Source organism: Poecilia formosa, unplaced genomic scaffold (genome assembly GCF_000485575.1).
Source record: "Poecilia formosa unplaced genomic scaffold, Poecilia_formosa-5.1.2 Scaffold251, whole genome shotgun sequence".
NCBI lineage: Eukaryota > Metazoa > Chordata > Actinopteri > Cyprinodontiformes > Poeciliidae > Poecilia > Poecilia formosa.
In genome coordinates, this window is record NW_006800190.1 from 971479 (window position 1) to 990277 (window position 18799).

General features: G+C 38.0%; 1 protein-coding gene across 1 annotated transcript in view; it reads left to right on the forward strand.

Moving 5' to 3' along the window:
* plcb1 (phospholipase C beta 1) overlaps positions 1-18799 on the forward strand; it is a 40635-nt gene that overhangs the window by 17440 nt on the left and 4396 nt on the right. Inside the window, exons 11-28 of the mRNA XM_007569920.2 lie at positions 2524-2681; positions 3696-3778; positions 4691-4775; positions 4884-5049; positions 7300-7355; positions 10394-10490; positions 10723-10807; positions 11174-11298; positions 12251-12405; positions 12975-13142; positions 13222-13321; positions 14788-14892; positions 16216-16328; positions 16428-16578; positions 16685-16738; positions 17810-17987; positions 18173-18305; positions 18404-18480. Coding sequence (XP_007569982.1) covers positions 2524-2681; positions 3696-3778; positions 4691-4775; positions 4884-5049; positions 7300-7355; positions 10394-10490; positions 10723-10807; positions 11174-11298; positions 12251-12405; positions 12975-13142; positions 13222-13321; positions 14788-14892; positions 16216-16328; positions 16428-16578; positions 16685-16738; positions 17810-17987; positions 18173-18305; positions 18404-18480 — 2089 coding nt within the window. The remainder of the gene's footprint in view (positions 1-2523; positions 2682-3695; positions 3779-4690; positions 4776-4883; positions 5050-7299; positions 7356-10393; positions 10491-10722; positions 10808-11173; positions 11299-12250; positions 12406-12974; positions 13143-13221; positions 13322-14787; positions 14893-16215; positions 16329-16427; positions 16579-16684; positions 16739-17809; positions 17988-18172; positions 18306-18403; positions 18481-18799) is intronic.

Consider the following 18799-nt stretch of genomic DNA (forward strand, 5'->3'; position numbering starts at 1 on the left):
GAGCTTTGAGATGTAAAAATTAGAGGTACAAGAATTTCCACTATGTAGTTTGATGTAAATTGATTAAATAAAAGGTTTAATTTTAGTAATTTTAATGCAGCTCTGCTGTGATTTAAGCATTTGTTTGCTCCTCAATATAAAACCTAACTTTAATTGTGTTAAATATTTTCCATTGAAACCCAAACTGAGAAGATTATTCTAGTGAATCATTATTTTTTATCACTGAGAGCAACTTCACCGTTAACTGGAAATGTCCTGTTTTCATTCAAGATGCCCGTTCACATAATCAGCTTCTCTGCCTTCTGTTTTACATGTTTGAACTTAAATTAACTCTTACTAATGATGTTAGTATTTATTCCCATTACTAGTCAGATTAATTACTTTTATTTTAACAACCAATCAGAGGTGGAATCTGGGACAGAAACAATGTCCCATTAGGCAGCCAATAATAAAAAAAAGTTGTTTATTTTGTCAGGCAGCGAGATAATGAATGGATCTATATACGACAATACATAGAAATATAACATGTGAATATTTACTGTAAACTAAATGAATTTAAAAGTAAAAAAAAACCTAAACAAAAATATATAGATTATAAAAATCTAATAAATAAGTTGAAATCAAATCATTTCCAAAGCATAAAAAAAGTATTCAGTTTAAAGATGATCAACAAAGATGGAGATCAAACTGAACATATTCTAATAATAAAAGCTTTAATAAATAATAATAATAATAATAATAATAATAAAAAACATATTTGAAGATTATGGGACCTCCTACGTAAAATTAGATTTAGATTGCCAAGAGTTAAAGTCATGTTTAAAAGATTTGGTTCAAGTAATTGAACGTGTGTGAGAGGACAGATCTGAGGCTCTAGATGGTGATGGCTGTTGGAAGGACAGATCTTTTGCAGGGGTCTGTTAAGTGAAGTTTCACAAATCATAAACATGATTCTAAATATTATACTATCAGAGCAGAATTATTTAGTCCAAGTTTGAAGAGTCTAGGTGTTGTGAATTTGGAATTACAGCAGTTCTCGTGTGACAGATAAAAAAAAAGTGGTGATTTTCAGCTCTTAGGAGTTAAAATCTCTAGTATGTTTTCATTTTGTCCAACATTCCACCTGTTTTTAGAAGTTTGTTGTCATTAGTCATGATTTCNAATACCATTTCAAAAATGTCCCTTGCTGCACACTGTCAGAATGGTAGACTGGCAGACAAATGCCTAGTTAACATGACTGGTTGTTATAAAGTGCAATACAATTATTTCTTAATACAAGTGGAATAATATCTGGAGCTGAACAAAATTATTCTGATCAAATATTTGTCTGGCAGATGTTCAGACAGACTGCCATTGTTGTTATTCAGATTGCATCATTTAACATATAGTTTTAGGCACATGAATGCATCTTTTTACTTAATGACCATTCTAAGTTATTTCCAACCAGATACTCTGGCTTATTGATGTTTCCAAGAAGCTTATTAATTATCAAATAGATTTAACACCAGTTTTTAATTGTCTAAAACGTAACTTATTAACTCAGCTGGTGAACACTGATTCCTGCTCCCCATTCCCCACTTACCTGGCTGTCCCACCCCACTTCACCTGGAGAAAATATTAACACAAAAACGACTTACCTTATTTTCTTGGGGAATATTTCATCTGCTTCTTTCTCTTTGGTCAAACAGGAACTTCTTTCTCTGGTGGCTGGTCCTTATTATCATCCTCCACACTCGTAGCATGTCTTCATTAGCCAACTTTGCCCCCCCCCCCACCATGTGTCCTTAGGCTAACATGGGTCTTCATGTGGCTAAACTTGCCAAAGCAAAGAACACAAGCACTGTGTCACATCAGCCAGGTTGATAAATAATGCACATAAAGGATAACTTTGACTAATATATTAGCTTTTAATTTGCTAGATTAAAATTAGAGGGAAAAAACTAATTTGCCTGTCTTTAAAATATGTTTAATGTTAAGGGCTAACGTTACAATAATGGAGTTTAATAACTTTAGCTAACATTAACTTACAGCAAGGTAGGATTGGCTTGAATTACTCATAGCTAACGTTACAAAGAAAGGGAACATAGTCAATGTTATTTTCTCAAAGAAAATGTAAAGTTAATAAGACACATACCTCATATGTATTAGGTGACAAACCGGCTTCTTTTTAAACAGGAGGTCTGGCCCATAGACATAATATAAGAGTAGACCCCGAATGGGCTCTTTGCACCTAAGGCGTTGACGTCACATCTCCAGGAGCTAATGCGGCTCACTTTTTTCCGCTTTGAGTTACCATGACTGNTTTTCAGCTCTTAGGAGTTAAAATCTCTAGTATGTTTTCATTTTGTCCAACATTCCACCTGTTTTTAGAAGTTTGTTGTCATTAGTCATGATTTCTAATTTCCCTAACATAAGTGTTGTATTTTATCTTAGGCAAACAGTACGGTGGGCCTGGCTGCCTGGGGTCGACGACAAGCTGTCACAGTTTTCTTTCTGTTTATATTCCTTCTACGTGTGTTTCAGCGGGCCAGCTGGCAGGAAGCTCCTCGGTGGAGATGTACCGGCAGGTTTTGCTGGCTGGTTGTCGCTGTGTGGAACTAGACGTGTGGAAAGGGCGGACCGCTGAGGAGGAGCCGGTCATAACTCACGGCTTCACCATGACCTCTGAAATCTCCTTTAAGGTTTGTCAGCCACTGTTTGAAACTGTGAGATAAAAGCTACGTCTTAAATGTTGTCAGCGGAAATTTGTCATACTTCAGCGCATCCATTAACTACAGCTTCATTATTGATTTCAAGACATGGGAAATTTAAGCATATTATGCAAATTTTAGACAGGGTTGAAGGCAAAGTTTTGGAAAAGCTATCCAGAAGTTTATCATTTATCATTAACCGTTCATGCTTGGGGTCATCATCTTGTTGTAACACCCAAATTTTATAATAGTCGAAGCAGGAGGCTAACAATAGTCTTCTGGAATGCCCTGCCTAAAGCCCTAATCTGTAACATGTTGACAATTTTACTGCTACATGTTAATTTTTTACAACCACATACAGCCACAAGCTGATGTTTTTACTGAAATCCTATATGATGAACCTTCAGAAGTGAGAGCATAATTCTGATGTAATGTTTTTAAAGTTTGTATAGCAGGCATTTGTTTTAAGATTCAGGTCAGTGAAATGGTTTGGAAATCATGTTTTATTTTCTACCTTTAATTGTGATTGCTGGATCAACACAACATTACCTTGTGTTGGTCCAGCTCCTAAGAAATCCTAATAATATGGTTGTGATGTGTCGAAATGCGATAAAGTCATATCAGTGTTCTTGTAAAGCATCATGCCATGAGTCCATGCCAGGAAATCAACCAGTTTAAATCAGCACTGCCAATTTTGCCAAGTGATTAAATTTCCAGCCAGAATTGTCCCTAAAAGCATGTTGCTGGCTGCAGCCAGCATGTGACTGACTTGTCAGGCTAAGTCTCAGTCACGTCTCTTGTTGCCAGGCAATGCACCAACGCTGGCTGGGTTCCAACCAACATCTTAAACAGATTTGATATTAAAGCAATTGAGTCAGCTTCACTGAAATCTAATCCATGTTAGAACTTGTTAAGGCTGTTTTCCTGCATATCCTATTTGTGAAATGCATATGTGACAAATCAACTAAAGGATGATTTTTTTTTTTGGTTTGTTTTATTTTGTAGGAGGTGATTGAAGCCATTGCAGAATGCGCCTTTAAGACTTCACCTTTTCCTGTCATACTTTCATTTGAAAACCACGTCGACTCGTAAGGACTTTATTAACACATACATTCACCAGCCAGTTTTTCTTCCATACACCTTCCTATCTTGCTTGCAGCTCGTGCTTTATGATAGATTTAACAATAGGTTAGAAAACCTATCAGAGGTGTTTGGCATTGGATTACAATAGAGTCTTTGTCATGTTAAATCCTGTTCTTCCCCATCATAAAACTCTCTTTTAAAGTTCCCTTCACCATGTCTAGGTGCCAAATTGCATTGCGATACCACCATATGGTTGGTTAATTTTTGGATCCAGTGTCCAGCCTTTCTAGCCATACAGCATTACAGAGATTTAAAGAGGAGTGGCAAAGGCAAATGAGGTGGATTAGCAGTGCTTGTCAGCACGTGTCACATGGTCAGCAGCCCAAGGTTGCAGATAGCGCAAACCATGAAGAGGACGATGACAGGAACAAGTTGGAGGATGATGACATGTTTTTTAGTGACTTATTGCGTGAACAAACTTATTCAATTGTGATTTTAATTGTGCTTCCTATTTAATTGCAAAGGTTTTGTACACGTTGGTAACAGAAACGCAGCTGCTGTCTTTGTGTGGAATATTGTTTCTGCTGCCTAGATTTGAATCTGTTAGCATGTCATGACAGCCATGAGATTGTCATACAGCATCAGTCTTCAGTCAGAGGCCACTTCAAAGCCGTTGTAAGACTGACTGCTTCTCCAGATACTTTATGCCCACAGCATATTTTAAGACACTTGGACAATATGAGTTATGACAACATTTAATTTTCTTTTGGTGTAGATAAATTGTTTTTGAATTGAACTGATCTGCTTTTTAACCGGTGTGCCAGCTAAACTGACTGGTGAATGTATTATCCTGTTTACGTAGAATATGTCAGTGTTGAAATAAAATGTGTAAATACATTTCTTTATGTGTTTTCCAGCTTGAAGCAGCAGGCAAAAATGGCCGAATATTGTCGCTCTATTTTCGGAGAAGCATTGCTGATCGATCCTCTGGACAAATACCCTGTAGGAAAATGCAGAACATTGTTTCATGCTGTGATTTTGAAAGTAACCTTGCACTGACCGCCGTTCTCTTTCGCTATTTTTTTCCTCACACTTTTTCCGTGTCTGCAGCTGGAGGCGGGCGTCCCTCTGCCCAGTCCTCAGGAGCTGATGGGCAAAATCCTCATCAAAAACAAGAAATCTCACAAACCCGCCAACACCACTGACACCAAGAGGCTAATTGACCAGCCTGCCAATCAGAGCAATGAACCAGTGTCTCCTAGCAACAACACGGGAGGTATGACACAAAGACAATAGACTCAGAAATCCACATGAAAGATGCTCAGCTGTGACAGTCAAAGGAAAAAAAGGACAATCATTTACTTTGGGATTTGTGATGCTGCATTATCTGCAGGAAGACACAAAATGTCAGAGCCTTCAGGACTCAAATTAAAATGCTTTTTGTCCCAATCTGTGGAGTTGTTTTCACATCTATCCTTGCAAATATGAGTCACTGCTGTCGTTCTGGAAAGGTTCAGTGACGGAGCCGTCCTTAGAAGGCTGAGACACAAAACAATTTCATGTTTGTGGGGTTTTTGTAATGATCAGTTGCTTTCACAAGGCTCATGTGTGTTTATCTTAACCTTTTAGCCGGAGTGGAACTTCAGATGTCTTTACATTCATACCGCTGCATCTCATCAGGGATGCCTCAGGAATGAACAGACCTCCCAGATGAGCTCAGAAGGTCTGAACGCCAATTAAGACAGAAGCGCAGAGGGAAATTAAAAGGCCGTATTGACATGTTTGGCATCCAGGTCCTTAAAAACATTTTCTGGGACCAAAGATCCCAGCCATGGCTTAGAAAGCAGACCGGGATTTCTCGCTGAAATTCCTTCTCACAGAGCACTTTTAAGATACGAAAGAAATAGTCTGTTTTCGTCCGAGAGCAGCCCCTGTCTTTTGGTTTGTTACTTGAAAAATGAAGTGCTACAACCAGCAGCTTCAATGTATTTCATTGGGATTTTATGACTGAAAATATTAAAGTCCTTTTTTGTGAAGAAGCTCAGTCAGACTGGATGAAAAATATTGCTGCAAATTCTCAGTTGAATACAGATTTGGGCCATTTAACATGTTCTGGTGAACATCTGCCAAAGTCTCAAGTTTTTCATTCGAAATTCTCCTGTTTTTGGCTCCATCAACTGGAGAAAAGCATCAAAGCATGCAGATACCAACATAACTATGGTATATTCTTTTAAACAGTTATTTGCATAGAACCGTCTCCAGAGTTACCATGGATTTATTGGCTGCTTTTTTGACTTATGCTCTTCTTGCACCATCTGTCAGTGCAGATGGATGGTCATTTACTGGTCAGTTCACAGTTGTGCTAAACTCTATTTTGTTTTCAGACAACAATGGGTTGTAACCAAACACCGCTTAAAATTTATCCAGCACTTCATCTCTGACCTGCCTGCTGTGCCCATTTGCTATTTGGTTGCACTGTTTTTTATTTAGGAGTGTTTTTTTTAATCAAACAAAAAAAGTATCAGATTTTTTTATGTTAATAAAAAAATTGGGCTGGAACTTTAACGTGTTAATTTTGATTCATTAATTACATAGATTTTAAGGTGTTACAAATTTACAAAGACAATTAATTGCTTTTCTTCCAAGTAGAACCTTTATGTTTGTATGTTTCTGGTACATTTGTACATCTGACAGACAAGCGACATCCACAAATAGCAGCAAGAGAAAGCTTCCTCCCTTGGCCCACGGAGGGTTCATTTTTGTTTCAAAAACTTTCTGATGGGACGCTAGAAAAGACTGTTGTTGTGTTCAAGTTGTGCTAAAAGGAGTTAGCCTATCAGCGAAGCTGATCAAAAATAGCATCTCAATGCTAAAATGTAGCAGCGATACAGACGTCCCCAACGCTGATCACCACATTTCTAAAGAAGTTCTGCTCACAATCAGAGGTTCATAAAACCTAGATAGCACTTTGCACCAATCTGATGGTTGAATAACCTAAATAATAGATTGAAAACAATAAATATCTTTCTTGTTGAGCTCATATGTATGTTTATTTATTCAATTAATTAGCATCAAAATTGTTTTTAAATTGAAAATGTTGCTTATTTTGTCGAAACATGGTTTTCTATAATTAATTACAGCTTCTATCATTAACTCAATTACAAATTTTAATCATGTTTCAACATTTATCCTTTTTCTTCTTTTTACACAATTTACACAACTGTGAGTTTGTCTGTCGCATAAATCTTAATGAAATACAGAGTAGTCCAGAATTTGCTTGTGCAGTAAAATGTTGGAAAGTCCAAAGGGTGTGAATACATTTACAAGACCATTTTTTCACTGAGAGCTCTGTGTTTATTCTAATTAAACTACGATGTGCTGTGAGGACGCACACCCAGCCTCCCATGATGCATCTGCCTCGCAGCCAGCCGGCTTCTTTCCTTTCACAGAGTCATGTTTCATTCTAGTTCTTCTGTAGAAATGAGATGGGACATGGAGATGATGGCAACTCATTTAATTTTAACAGACATGGAGGCTGAGAGTGAGGAAGATGATGATGATGAAGATGATGATGGTAAAAAGGTCAGTGGGGACGTTTTAAAGAGCTGACAGAGGGCCACCCTCACCGCTGTCATCCTTTGTTATCGTTCGCAAGCGATGTGTGCTTTCACAGCTTTGTTGGTCTGTTCTTACATGCTGGTGTTGATCTTGTCGTGAATGTTTGCTGTTTTTGTTTTTTTTTTTAGTCTGTGCCTTTTTTTTCACTGTTGTCCCGAAGCTGCTCTTTATTTGTCATCTGTGCTGTTCTTGATGTGTCATTTCCCTTGGTTTTGGTCTTTGGTCAGTGTTTGGATGCTGTCTATCTTGTACTGTTACAGTTTTTAATTGAAAGACTTCAGCCCTCATCCATTCAGTTCATCCATTGTTTGTACTCTTGCTCCGTGTTAGTGTCACATATTTCTAATAGTATGCCGGAGCAAACATGCAGTGATCAAGTGCCTCTTATGTCAGTTTCCATCTGTCCTGACTTCACAATCGATTGGACCAAACGCTTGCTGCAGTTCCATTGCAAATGTGTACAACTTTGTCTATATTCCACTAATTACAAAAAAACACAACTTTGTACTCACACCTTTTCCTTTTAATAAGAAATGCAATTACAATCACATGTGAATAAATTTGTTTAGGCGATAAGTCACTAAAAAATATACAGTGCCATGATCTTTCTACCACTTCCTGTCGTCGTCTTCTTCATGGTTTGCACCAGTGGCAACATCCGCTTGTTGATCATCTGTCTTGTGTGATGCAAAAATAAGTGTTTCCATTTACAAAATAATCCAATTTTGATACAGCCAAAAAAAAAAAACAACACCACCACACACCTCATCCTTGTGCCAGAACTTTTTATCAAAAAAGAGTTTTTTTTTAAATTGGCGTGATTCCATACAATGAATTTATTTTTTAAATGTCAAATTGCCCAATTCTATGGTCAATGGAAACACAGATATTGCTTAATCTGCACGTCACATTACGTTTTTTACAATATATACATACACAACAACTATTTAGAACAAATCATGTAAAACAAGATCAATTTAAAAAGCTGAACTCAACTAATATTACAAATGTTTTGCCATCTAAAAAAACACAAATGCCATTTCTAATGACTGATGTAATTAAATGGTTCAGCCTCATGATGGCATTCATCCCCAGGTCTTAGTTGAGCTTGTTGAGATTTGTGATTGAGTTCAAGTTAACAATGACAACAATTGTCACTTCAGTATAGGACCTCTTCAGAAGCCATGCTTTGCTGGGCTTTATGTGCTTGGAACCATCAGCCTGTTTGGACATTCAATGACCCCCAAGCTTCCTCACTGACACCATAGCATTTTATGACTTGGGTCAAACCTTTTGAATTTCCTTTCTCAAGCTACTTAGTAGGTTTTTGGAGTTCTGGTCTATTCCTCCTGACAGAACTGGTGGAACTGAGTCAAGTTTGTTCTCCACTTCACTCACACACGTCTTTTTAGATCTGCCTACAAACTTTCTATAGGACTGAGGTCAAGGTTTTGAGATGGCCACGACATTGACTTTGTTTTCCTTAAGCCACTTTGTAGCCACTGTGGTTGTATGCTTAGGGTCATAGTCCATTTGGAAGATAAATCACCTGAGCTTTGAATTCCTGGCTGATCTTTATAGAAGTTGTTTCAGTATTTCCCCAAACAGCTGGGATGGTACAAGCACCCTGTTCAATGCATCAACCATAAACCAGTCTTTCTGGAACAATTGCGCTCTGCTGGTAAAGTGTACAGCGTAGCGCAGTGTAGCAAAGACACATTCGGTCCAGGGTTACTGGTGTATAACCTATTTAAATAAAAACAAAGAAGACTTGGGGGCAAGTAAAGCCTGGTGGCTTGCCAAGCTTATAATGCACTGAGGGAAACCCTGTGTATGTAAACTTCCTGCTTCAACTGCAGTTGGGAGCTGATTTTCTTCACTTACTATTAAACCATCAACACTCCAGGTTTTTAGGTGTTACATCTTAAACACGCCTCATGCATTCGATGAACCCCTAACTGGTTCCATCAAGTCTGCTTCAGACTATGTGATTTCCTAATGTGTGCACTTCTTTCCAGGGGGATGAAGAATCTGGAGACTGCAGTAGTTATTGAAAGTAGCAATTACTGTTGAATTTGAAATAATTGTCATTTCCCACAGAGAACATGATTGTGGAGTTTAGGAGAAGAAGGAACGTGTCAAAGACTATTTCCATGATGGGGGAACAATTTAAAGAACATTTGTGTTTTCCTGGTTAACAGACTGCTTTGGAGAAGCATCAGTGATTCTGTCTACAAGAAGAGACAGAGCAGACTGCGTTAGTTAAGGGAGTTTAGGTTTTACAGTATTTACAGAATGACGTTGTAGATTTTCAGTTATGGAGAGTCCAGTCTCATCTGTAGACATCCATGAGGGTCGCAGCATCAGAGCCAGTGAGTAAAAAAAAATCTATAAAGAAACAAACTAAGAAAGAAAGCTGAAACTTGTGCAAAGAACGACACTTCATAAAATCAAAAGCATAATGAACAACCATGAGCATAAAGCACAATTAGACTGAATATATTTGAATTCATTTCAGAGATACTTTATTTATCCCAAAAGGAAATTAAATATCTTCAATCTGAAGACTGTTGCTGTATGACAGCCTCATGACTGTCATGATGACATGCTAACAGCTCAATATCCATGAAGCAGAAATTATATCCCACAGTAACATGTTCTGGATGACACCTCCGGTTCTTAGCTTAACTTTCTGACAAAGAGTAAGATAAGGCGTGTTTCTTTATTAGGCTTGAATTGCATCTCAATCCAGCTGTGTGCTCATTTGATGTTTGTTTTTGGTTGTTCTCATATGTCCACTACAAAAAAACAACAAAAAGAAACAGCTGTTGTTTTACTGTGCAACAGCAAACCCGTGCATTTGTTCTGCATCTCTGTTGTTGAGCAGCATACTCTCTCAAAACCAACTATGTGCATGATTATTTGGCTGTGAAGATGTGTTTTTAAGGAATGTTTGATCGTATTTCAGTGTTTAACCTTGTGATTATTGGCCTTCGTCTCAGGGCTCTGCAGAGCGAGAGGCTGTTGCTACGGAGGAGATGTCAACTCTGGTAAACTACGTCCAGCCGACCAAGTTCAACTCCTTTGAAGCATCAAAGAGTAAGAGAGCAAGAGATGCAGAATCTGCTGCAACACAGTTTGAATGTTGGATCTTTGTGTCTCTAACTCAGCTACATGTTTTGCCTCAATATTCTTTTTTATTAAATGACAGGATCAGGATATAAGACCATCTGAGGCATTTTCCCTAAAACCGATGTCTGAAGGAGGGAAGTGATGTAACCAAAATAATTGCCCAAGAAATGAGCTGCTTCCTGTGTTTTTCTGTGTCTAGAGGCAGCCCGCTGTTACCACATGTCGTCTTTTGTGGAGACCAAAGCTTTGGAGCACCTCACAAAGTCACCAGTGGAGTTCGTGGAGTATCCTTAGCAACCAATACCGCAGTTGCGGAACGCCATGGCAACCAGTTCTTTACTTTGTTTTCCCTCTTCCTCTTTCAATGCTTCTTTTTTTACTTCAAATGTCAGAAATCTGTATGAGTCACTGAGGAACTTTAGCATTCTTTTTTTATTTGAGCTTGGGTATTTATGTCAGCTTGCAGAGGAGGAACTTCAAAGGTTATAAGTTCATTTCAACATTTATAATTACTAACATCTACTTCTGAAAAATAAATCAAAGCCCTTAAGTAATTTTTTGTATCTATATCCCGAAGACAATTTCATGCATGATTTCTCTATACCAGAGAATTATTCTCTGGTTGTTTTCCTTAATGTCGTGTCGACAAGATATAATAAATCCCAGTTGAGTCGTATTTACCCAAAAGGAACCAGAGTGGACTCGTCAAACTTTATGCCTCAGCTGTTCTGGAATGCTGGATGCCAACTTGTGGCTCTCAACTACCAAACTATTGGTAAAAATGAAATAATAAAATAGAAAAGGCTAAACAACAAAGGTGAATTTTAACTCATAACCAACAGGAACAAGAAGGCATTTCAATTTTAATCCCCTTTAGACTTGAGTGCCACCATTGATCACATCAACATTGTGCTTCTTTTATCATCTTGGGTCGGAATTATGGATTCTACTTTAAATTTATTTTGCTAATTGTGTCCCAAACAAAATCTTTAGCATTGATTTTGTTCGTAACATCCTTAGGACCACAGTTGAATTGTACTTTATGCCAGGGATTAGTCATTGGCCCTCTTTTATTCTGAATTTATGTATGTTATCATTTAAATGCAGGTGACTGACTGTATAAGTACTGTTTTGCTTGAACTCAAAGCTTACTAGAAGAAATGAAGTCAGATCAGACTGGATTAAACCAAGCTTGAGCCAGGTTAGGTCCAAATTCAGTCTTCAGTGGTAAATACATCAGTAGCATATAGATTGGTAGCATCTAGCACATGTTCCTGAGTTCCTGCCATCACCTTTAATTTATAATAGAGAGTATCTCTTTTTTATGTACTTCTCTCTCAACAGGTTTAAATCAAAGTTAATTTGTGTGTTTTCACCCTGCAAATTATAGTGCCAAAATCTCTCCTTAGTTTTAACAGAAGAAATACTAACAGTAACCGTACATCAGTCAGAGAACCATGACTTACATGGTGTAGATCAAGAATATTTAAATAAACCAGTGGCAGCTGTTTGAGACTAACAGACAAGTGTAGCTCAGGTCTCAGTCCACAGTTTTCTGTGAACTGCTATATTTTATTACCAATAAATAACCTGCACAGCATTACCCAGACTGCACTAAAGGGGTTTATTTAAAAGACATTTTAGTCCAAGAGTAACTCCTACTGAAATAAGGAAGAGTAGCTTGAAATCTTGTGATATTGCTAACAAAAATGAGTTTTATGTTCCAGATCTGTCCATGCAGCTGAACCTCTTCATGTTTGAGTACAATGGCCGCAGTGGCTACCGACTGAAACCAGAGTTCATGAGGCGTCATGACAAACACTTTGACCCTTTCACAGAAAACACAGTGGACGGCATTGTAGCTAATACTCTCTCTGTGAAGGTACATAAACTCCTTCTCATACTGTAACAGCTCATAATGATGACATCCAGCATGTTCACTTAAAGGTGCTGTTGTCCCTAAATATGTTCTTAGAATCAGAGTCAGCCTTTATTTTCATTGTGCAAAACCACAACAAAATTTGTTTCAGTACAGCCCATCTAAAGAACACCAAAGGACCAAAAAAAAAAAAAAAAAAGAACAGCAGCAGACGTGGGTAGAGAGGTGCCTGAGTCTGCAGCCGTCACGGGAGGCGTTGCCTTTCATTCCAGAATAAAATAATAACATGAGGGTAGGCTGTTCTATCTGATTATGAGGAGGAATTATTTGTCTGTAGATGAGGAGTCTTAATTTGTTAGTTTATGATGGTGTTAACTTTTCTGGTTTTTGCTGTGGATGTTCTGCAGTCTCTATGTGGATAGAGATATCTCTATATCTCCAGTCTTGGCCAGGATTCTCTTGCAAAAGAGATTTTTAATCTCAATGGAATTTTCCTGGTGAAATAAAGGTTAAATACATAAAAGCACAAATCCATTTAAAACTGCTCTTAAAACCACTATTACATATCGCAGGTCATCTCAGGCCAGTTTCTGACTGAACGGAGGGTGGGTGTTTATGTGGAGGTGGAGATGTTCGGACTCCCCGCAGACACTAGGAGGAAAGCTCTGAAGACTAAAACCTCCCAGAACAACAACGCTGTCAATCCAGTGTGGGACGAAGAGCCCATCATCTTCAAGAAGGTGAGGGACACCTAGAGGAACAAACGGCCTAGTTGAATCAAATGCCGCTTTCAGACAGATGACTCCTACTTTTGTGCAGGTTATCCTTCCGACTCTGGCCTCTTTGAGAATTGCTGCGTTTGAGGAAGGAGGAAAGTTCATCGGCCATCGGATTATTCCAGTGTCTGCCATCAGACCAGGTCTGTATAGTCACAGTTAATCTGATTCAGATCTAAACTCATCTACTAATGCTGGTTATGGCATCGAAAAATACAAAAGGAAACAACTGATAAGAGCTCTGAGCTGCAGCATTGTTCATTTCAATACTTTTTTTTTCCTTTTGCTGTCTGTAAACTCACAGATAGTCTTGGCATATTATTCAGACACTGACAGTCTTGCTAAAATAATCATCTTGGCTCTCACTCTGTTCAGAATCACATTGAGGCTTTAGAGAAACTATGCTGCTTTCATTAAATAAGTGTTGCTTGACTCGGTCTTAGCAGATGCAGCAGCAAATATATTACCCTGCCAGGTTTTATGTTATGTAACCTATTTTTCTTTCCTAATATTCTGAATGTACCTGAGTGAAGTTGGGCCACTCTCCCTTTTTGTACACATTTTTCAGATCATTAAACAAATTACATGATCACACAAAGACAAGATAAATAAAACCGTTTATTGTTTTTTATTATCTGTTTTTGAGTTATTCAGAGAGAGGTGTGCTTTGGATTATTGTTCTCCTGCATAACACAAGTGTGCTTTAGCTTAAATTAAGGAACTGATGGATGAGTATTCTTCATCAGGTTTTTTTCTAGAGAGCAGATTTCAGGGTTTTGTCAATCATTGTAAGCAGCAAAGCAGCACTAGACCTGCAAACTACAATCCTTGACTGTTGGAATGAAGATCATCTTTTTCTGACACGCTCTGTGTGACACGCTGAATACCTTCCAAAATGATCCACTTTTGGTAAATATGAGATGGACCATTGTGTTCTTTTTCGTCAACCACAGTCTCCCACCAGTAGCTTAATACTAATACTAAATACTTTTGACCTCCTCTAAAATCGCATTAACTGTCTATTTTACTAGTTCAAACAACAAATATACCTTCATGTAATATGGAAAACCATCTTAGCACTTCAGCACAAGCTAACATCCATTGTCTTCTCTATTTGGGCTACACCCAATTAGCACCAAGGAAAATAAATAGTGCTTCTGGATTGGCTGTTTTACAATTGTGTATTTTAGCTTCCCAAGCTGCATTTGCTTTAATGCATTTTATATATGCTCTACGAAAAAATCCACAAATATGTGGGTTTTAGTTGTCACATTCCACAGAAATATCAGCGAATCCTGAACCGTGAATATATGCCAGTGTCCACTGTACTTCTGTCAGACATATCCTACTTAAGTGATTTCGTGACTCTACTGGTCTGGGAGTGCTAGAGAAATTCAAATGACCTTTCAAAAAATTGTGGATGGTTAAAGCAAATAATTTTTTCCCAATGGCCCTGGTTTGTTTGGATAACTTTTTTCGCTTAATAATGAAATGGCCATTAGAAAACAGCATTTTAGGTTATCTTTGATGTCAAAGTTAGCTTGATGAGCTGAGACATATAAGTGGGTCAACAATGTGGTGAATAATTTGGTCCATGTTTCCTCTGCAGGCTATCGCTACATCGGCTTGAGGAATGAGAAAAACCAGTCTCTGATTTTGCCTGCTGTGTTTGTCTACATTGAAGTCAAAGACTATGTCCCAGATACATTTGCAGGTAAAAACTCCTCAGAAATGTAATCTTTGGAAATGTATTGCAAGTAAAATGTATTAATTAACTTCTTTAATCCTGTCTGACTCTCTAGTCCTGACTTATGGTGATCCTTTATTATTGGAACTTTAAGTCGATCCAAATGTTATTGATTCTTTTTATCCACCTGCTTAGTGAGAGAGTTCTTTGACTGGTTAGGATGTGGAAGAAATCCTGGCAGCAGGTTCAAAAGTTCACCATTCTCATCTGTGAGACATGCTCTGATCCCTGTGATGGGCTAACGCTGCGCTAGTCCTGGAGCTTGCTGGATATCCTTGGACTTAATGAATTCTGAATTCACCGCACAATAAGATGGAACATTCTTAGCACCAGTTTGTTTTATTTATTTATTTATTTATTTATTTATTTTACTTTAGGCCATTTTTATGTGAAGCATTGATGATTACAGACTTTCCCATGGATGCAATCATTGCTAACAATAGATGAAAAAAAAAACTGTGTCACTGCTTGTTTATCACAAACAAATTATTCTATGTGTGATCAACTGCTAATAGGATTGCATAGCCTTTAGCTGTATAGAGCTTATTGCTCCAACAAGGTCTTCTCTTCATAGACTAATTTGGAAACATTCATTTTTGCACAAACCTCTCCAGTAATTTTTTTTTTCATAAATCATCAGTCATACTGCCATTTTTGGAACATCACATCGTAATGCCAGCTAAACAGATTTGTTGTAGTTTCCTAGGAACTTGTGGGCTTCACAGCTCGTTAGAGCCACCTGCTGGACATTTTTTTAATAGAAGGATTATTTGATTGCATATGGCGTGCAGCTTGTAAAGTTACACAGTTGCTAATTAAATAATTGGTTGGAAACTGTGACATTTTGTAATGAATGAATATATGACTTTGAAAAATGAATCTTCACTTTATCTTTTATGACAGGCTAAGTAACCCATATTATTGCTGTTAACTTTTGACTGTGTAACTTTACAGATGGCAACCCGTAATTGTCAGTGTACTTATTCATTCTGCTGGAAGAAGGTTTCTTAGAACATTCCAGATCTCAGGACAATACACATGCTGTAAAATCTCAGATTATTTTTGGGTCGCTTTTGTTTTTTCAAAATGTTTTAAAGATAATGAAAAGGTTTGCACAGACTCGTGATAACTACAATTCAAATAAATAATCCTCAAAACATGTTCAAGTTTTGCCTTGAGAAGAATTAATGATCCAGGGTTATGGCTGTAGAAGTTCTGAGGTTCTAGTTCATCATCTTCATCATCTCTGACATCCAGCTGTGATCGTTTGTGTCCTCATTTTCCCTCCAGATGTGATCGAGGCTCTGTCCAACCCGATCCGGTATGTTAACCTCCTGGAGCAGAGAGCCAAACAGCTGGCAGCTCTGACCCTGGAGGACAGTGAGGAGGAGGCGCAGATCGAGGTACCGCTTCTTCTTATTCCATCTATTGTTGTTTATTTATCTATTTACCTAGATTTTTTTTATGTAATTTGGTGACAACCATTTTTTCCTGATTTACAGGATGAGATGGACACGGGAGCAGAGCGGAAGAACGACCTGAAACCGACTCCGCTGGAAAACGGACTCAGTCCCACCTCAGGTCCAACGGGTCACACCCCCGTTGCTACGACACCAAAAGCCTCCGCAGCCCATCAGCAAGCAGCTACAACTGGTAGGAAAAAAAAAACATCACAACTATGGTTTTAGTATTAATAAATGTAACAATAGATTTAATTGTCTTGCTCTTTTCACTTTACTCTTTCATTTTTGAATTTTAGAAGCAGCCAAACCAGCAGCAAAGACTGAAGATCTAGTTTTAAGTGTTTTAATAGGTGAGGTTTTCTTCATATATAAAATATATAAATCAATGGATCAATAACTGCTTTACAGTGCTGTAAAAAGTCATAGATTTGTATTGTTTTTGCTTGTTAAATATTAAAAATCAACAAATACTTAGATTAATAAAGTAATCTCAGTAAATACAAAAGGCAGTTTTTAATTGATTATTTTATTTATTAGGCAAAAAAGAAGTTATTCACACAATTGAGGAATGTTTACTCAAATAGGAAAGAAATCACTTAAATAGAAGCTGTCTGACACCTTGAAGTAGGCTGAAAGATCTAAATAAAATCTGCATTTCAGACCCTGATTTAACCAAATTTTAAAAAATAAATAAATAAAACATTAGTTTTACATTTTTGAGTATTGGTAACTCTGTTGCTGTTTTTCCCTAATTGACCACAGTAGAGTTTTAGTCAGAAAACAATCAGGACATCAGTAGATTTTAAACTGTTTACTGTAGAACTGCATTGTGGGTACAGAATAAACATCAATTGCTGCACCCACATTATGAGTGGAGAGGAAATGGAGCTACTGGTACAAAATAAGAGCATGAAAATAAACATCTGACTAGTTGAACAATTCCTAACAGTCAAAATGGTAAAACTTCAGCACAGATGTTGAACTTTATTCAAATGAAAGTTTACAAAATTGCCAAATAAATTAACATTTAGAATTTTTCTGGAAAATGTAGGAGAAGCAAAGTGTGCTAAACATTTTCAAAATTAGCAAAAATGCCAAACAAAACAAATTGCAGGTTAAGAAGTTAGCTTATTACCAGAAATTGCTCACCACACAAAATAGAATCATCATTTGAAAACTGTTTCTTTAATTTAATCTGGTTTCCAAATGAAAAGGAAATATACTTTTTAGCACAGTAATTAAGGTAACAGCAAAAACAAAATGTTTCTGCTTAACTATATCAAGTAATGTTCATATGTGAATGAAGTTTTTGTTTGTCTCTGTTTGGTTGCTGTGATTGTAAAATTGTCTGTTAACCCAAATTCAATCTTACAATTTCATGTTTTTTGATGAGAACTATGAATCTGATGACGTACTGACAGATATCCCAGCATGCACCTTGGATGCCCTGCAGCAGTCCAAGGTCTACCAGAAGGAGCAGCGGCGTCAGTTCAAGGAGCTGAAGGAGCTGGTGAGGAGGCACCAGAAGAAGACCTCAGAGCTCCTCCGAGACTTCAGCAACAAGTACAAGAAGACGGCCAGGCAGTGCAGCAAGAGCAGGTGAACAAAGCCAGAATAACAATACAACACAGTTAATCACTGCCACGTAAGGTACGGTGCTGCATAAATGTGGCATTTTAAGATGTGTAGTACATTGCAAAAGTATTCTGTCAAGTTATGAACAAACTTTGGTGAATGTTTTGTGAGTTTTAGGGGAAGGTGATAATGCTTTGTGCATTTGCCAGGGCTTCATGTCCGGAGAGTCAGAGAGACGAGCGTCTGCAGCAGCTCAGGGATGAGCAGCAGCAGCAGCTGCTGGCTCTGAGGCAGGAGCAGTACTACAGCCAGAAGTACCTGCAGAGGGAGCACATCAAGATGGTAAGGTCTGACATCATCTGTGCCTCAGGTTGACAATGACTCAGCATGATTTTTTTCTATGATGAGAGTGAAGGGATGAGGATCTCTGTTTCCTTCAGCTTACAGAGCGGCTCACCAGTCTGGCTGAGGAGAGCCACAACTCCCACATGAAGAAGCTCAAAGACATCTGTGACAAGTAAGCAGAGCCAAACCGTCCATAAAATCAAAAGATGTACATGTTCATCTCTTTAATGATGCTGTCTGCGATATTAACAGATCTTCCCCTTCCAATCTAAATGTTTTGCTTTAGAACTGGAATGGACTAGGATTAGGACTAGGTTCGTCCTAGTCCAGACTGGGAAGGACTGGACTAGGATTAGGACTAGGTCCGTCCTAGTCCAGACTGGGAAGGACTGGACTAGGATTAGGACTAGGTCCGTCCTAGTCCAGACTGGGAAGGACTGGACTAGGATTAGGACTAGGTCCGTCCTAGTCCAGACTGGGAAGGACTGGAC